The sequence below is a fragment of the Neolamprologus brichardi genome, chromosome 4 (genome assembly GCF_056152115.1).
Source record: "Neolamprologus brichardi isolate AB-2024 chromosome 4, ASM5615211v1, whole genome shotgun sequence".
Classification (NCBI taxonomy): domain Eukaryota; kingdom Metazoa; phylum Chordata; class Actinopteri; order Cichliformes; family Cichlidae; genus Neolamprologus; species Neolamprologus brichardi.
This window is the reverse complement of record NC_142107.1, coordinates 5,422,477-5,426,778: the sequence shown is the minus strand read 5'-3', so window position 1 is coordinate 5,426,778 and position 4,302 is coordinate 5,422,477. Positions and strand designations below refer to the sequence as shown.

The window sequence follows — 4,302 nt, the reverse complement described above, 5'->3', positions numbered from 1 at the left end:
CGTCACCAGCCTTCAACTCCCTCCCTCCCCACTCCACGAGATACAGCTTGCGCTCAAATGTCAATATCAAATGTAATTTTAAGATAAGCCTTTATAAGAATGGATGACTGATAGCGCCTATATAAGCAAGGGCATTACAATCATTATCGTTACTCATAATCCACTCTATGACTTGGTGTGTGTTCCTCTTCCTCAAGCTGAGGTAATTATATCCTCAAACTAGTCAAGTTTACTTGAATCAACTGTGAGTATTATATTCAGTATGACTCATTGTTTTATGTTTGTTTGTGTGTGTGTGTGTGTGGCTTCAATTGTCTAGACTCAAAAAAAATTCCCCTAAAGAACACAGAGCTTTATTGGTAAGGTTTGGTTTTCAGCGTTGGAGTTTTGGTTAGCTGTGAGGAAAGGATAGGAGTTTAGGTAAGCTGACAACGTCAGCGCAGAAATGAAATGTACTCTACACAGTGTGAAACGGTGACACACTGCTCTCACAAATGTCACGAAACTGCTAAATTCAGCCAAATTGTGATGCTCTTAGGCGATAAACCTTTTCTGGAGTCACATGTAGATCACAGTTCCCACACATTCTGCATTTGCAGTTTTACATGTACAAAAACAACATCAGTTTACATGAAATCAGACTTTAGGAAGGAAAAGGAAAGGCTTAATCAACTGGGAAACTGGCACCTGGGGGGCTAACACCTAGCCTGGTTCTTTCAGTAATTAGCAATATGACAATATACAACTGACACCAACTAATACGGTCACTTGTGAACATCCTATATTTTATATCTGTAAATGGAAATGGACTGATTCTTATATACTGCTTTTCTACTCTGCTTCAGTAGTCAAAGCACTTTATACAACATACCTCATTCACCCATTAATACACGCACTTTTTCCACACCTAAGTGCTTTCTATCTGAGAGTCACACACATTCACACTTCGATGAACACATCAGAGACCAACCTGGGCTTCAGTTTCTTCCCCAACGATACTTTGGCGTGCAGACTGGAGCCGCCAGTAGCCAACCAGGCCAAACCACCAACCTTCCAGTTAGTGGATCACCTGCTCTACTTCCACCTCACTTTGATTTCTGTAAAAACCAAAGTGTAAACCAGCGGATACCATCATAGAATTCTCTACTACTACATCAGATTTCCTTTAAGCAGTACACATGCCAACAGGAAGAAGCCTTGGAAGGCTGGAAAGTAGGCCAAAAGTACTGAGCCATTGTGTCCACGGGAGCTGCTGAGCCATAGGAATCCATGCCACAAAGGTTGTCGCAACAATGGCATCCTATTACAACACCACACTCTATTTTAGTGAGCTTTGGGGCATTCATTCTTTGTAAAGGCAAACCACATTTCTAGGTGACTGACTTTATTCACTTGTAGCAAAGGGACAGAAAACATGTGACTCCAAAGATCAAGTGGCATGGCCCAATAATTTAGTCCATTGCCAGGTAGCTGTGAACTGTTCACACTGCGTACACTCACACTTGTAAAGATTCATTGGTGTTTGGCAGTCTGTGAATGTCTTCACAAGCCGGATACTCAACACGTAAACAGGCAAACAAGGACTTTTAAATCCATTCATACTGAAGTCTAAAAAGTCTGGTTGTGGGTTTGGACGGAAGTCCCTTAACTATTGGCTGAGGCCGCTCAGTTAGAGCTGCTACTACTGCTACTTCTACAGCTTTATTTAAGTATGTCTAAAATCACAGTTGCATCACTATCATCAGGTATTAGTCATACCACTTAGTTCATTTTAGGGCAGCGTGGTAGTAACAATGAAGTGTGAATGCTAACTTCATTTAAAAAAATACGCACACATTCCAGTCATGTGAGTCGCACTCAGCCAGGTGTGCCCACCTGCTGTTGCCACACTGATTATATCAAAAGAAAAGACGAACCCAGCTTTGTTCACTTTGCTTTGTGAAAAGCAAGTCTCTAAGTTTGTGCTTCTGTTGTTTAGTTTGTCTTCAATGTTATCACCTGATTTCTTTTATTACTTCAACTCACTCTGTTCATTAACATACGATTAATGCATTTCCTACCCTACTAAAGTTTATTTCTCATAACTCGAAGCCTGACCTTGATCTATCATGTATCTGTCTAACCACTAACCCCAAAAATTTCCCACTTCCTCTTGAGAGCATTTTAATCTGTACTGGGTCCAAATTAGACTGAAAAAGCAACACACACACACACACACACACAATTCATTACGTGTCACCTCTCCCCCTGATTCTGGTAAGTGTGTCTGTATCTAAGCGTAACAGTCCATTTACTACAAAAGTAACCCCACCCACCTGTCACTTTGCCCTACCGAGATGAATCACCAAGTGACGGTATACTGTACAATAACCTTCCCCATTTCCTCGTGTCTGTCTGTCTGTCTGTCTAATGTGTGTGTGTGTGTGTGTGTGTGTGTGTGTGTGTGTGTGTGTGTGTGTGTGTGTGTGTGTGTGTGTGTGTGTGTGTGTGTGTTTGTCCCTCCTTCTCTCACTTAACTCCCACAAAACTCCCACAAGTCAGTGCGGAATGACAGGAAAAGTTAAAAAGTAAAACATAACTATCGCAGTGAGTTTAAATACTTTATTTAAAATAGAATAATAAGACATGTTAAAAAAAATATGTTCAATTCAGTCACGAAACTCTCACATGTGAGCTTTGTGAGGGAGACAGGAGAGCTAAGAGTTACAGTACATGTGTTGGAGGCCTGTCTTCGACACAATCTGACATCCTCCGTTGGGTTTTCAAGAATGAGACAGATCACAGTTCGAGAGTCAGTGCTGATTGACATTCATGTGTGATGTAAACATTCCACATTATTAGAGTATTTAAACCTGCTACAAAAATATATCTCCCTTGTGGCATGGCAACAGTACCCTCCGCCATCCCTCCATGCGTCTAAATGTCCGCTCTCTTAACGTCCTTGGATAATATTTATGTTGGACTACAGTTTCCAGTGGAACGGCGGCATTCACAGGCGAGCCCACCGGTTCTTTCATCTCTATAATAGCTCTGTTGTGTCTGTAGTTTTCTTTTAATGCAGCACATCCCAACGTTTCATACTTCCTCAAGAGCAACAGGTGCTCTGTCCATGTGAAACTGGGAGTTGAGTCTCTAGAGGTAATATATGTTGAAATGTCAGCCACAAACCCGCTCCAGCTGGAGGCTGTCTGCACTCGACTGCTAACGTGTTCTCCCTTTTCGAGCATTTGGGAGCTTTTCAGCTCAAAGGGTTTTCCCTGTAACCATATCACAGCAGTCTCAATCTCCATTGAGTCGCAGACAGGCTTTACCAATCCCTTGCTGTTACTTGGTAAGGGCGACCTTCTTGAAATTATAAATAATACTGTCAACAGTTTGTATGGTAAGCTGGTTACAGTTTGTAAGGGAATTCCAACAGAAAGTCTTGGGCGACATGTGTGAGCGGCAGCTCTCGAACCTGGCTTGCCCCTCCACACAGCTCCAAGATGCGCTTCCTGCACAGCTCCTGCAGCGACGGTTCCCATTTCCTGTAAGGGACGCTCAAGCTCTTCTTAGGAGAATTGATGTAATGCTCCAAGAGGGCAAAGAGTGTTTGGAAAGACCGCTCGTTGCCCGCTAGTGAGAACTTCTGGCGCTTGTAGTCGATGCGCACGCTGACCGGTCCCGTCTTGGCGTGGTAGGACAGCGTGAAGAAGACGTCTTTCTGACGGCTATCGCGGATAAGGAAGCTGCCCAACGGGGCGTCCCGAAGCATGCGGTGAGCGTCCTCCACTCCCAGGGGACCCCAGTAGAAGCCGCAGCGCTCGAGCTTGGACGCTGTTTCTGTGATGATTCTGCAGTCCTCCTTGCAGGTGAACGTCGGAAAGTGAGTCAGATAGACGGAGGGCGTTCTCCGGTGTTGATTGGCTTGACGCTGAAGCTGCTCCACTTCGGTGCGAAGCGTTGAGGAGGAGGAGGAAGACAAGGATGAGGATGATGATGATGACAAGCTTGACAAGCGGGTCTTGTCATGGCCTTCGACCGTGCCGTCGGCTACCATCCTACAGGGGAGAGAGGCCCCAGACCCTCTCCCATCTCTAACCACCACACTGACATCCTGAGAGACAAACAGACAGAAAGGTCATTGACTTTTTCACTCATAACTGAGGCATCACTTTCACAGCAGCTTTGAAAAAAACCCAGACTTCTCAAAGCACAAAGAGCGCTGGTGTGCAAAGATAGACGAGAAACGCCTTGTAGTTTCCACTGAGCAGTTCAGCTTTGTTATGACTTGGATCTGCGGTTAAGCCGGCATAAAATTGA

General features: G+C 44.3%; 1 protein-coding gene across 1 annotated transcript; it reads right to left on the bottom strand.

Moving 5' to 3' along the window:
- Positions 1–3,312: 3,312 nt before the first annotated feature.
- socs1a (suppressor of cytokine signaling 1a) lies at positions 3,313–4,096 on the bottom strand. The gene has a single exon (XM_006798044.3). It carries the CDS (start codon positions 4,037–4,039, stop codon positions 3,392–3,394), a length of 648 nt encoding a protein of 215 aa, XP_006798107.1. The 5' UTR covers positions 4,040–4,096; the 3' UTR covers positions 3,313–3,391.
- Between the last annotated feature and the right edge of the window lie 206 nt (positions 4,097–4,302).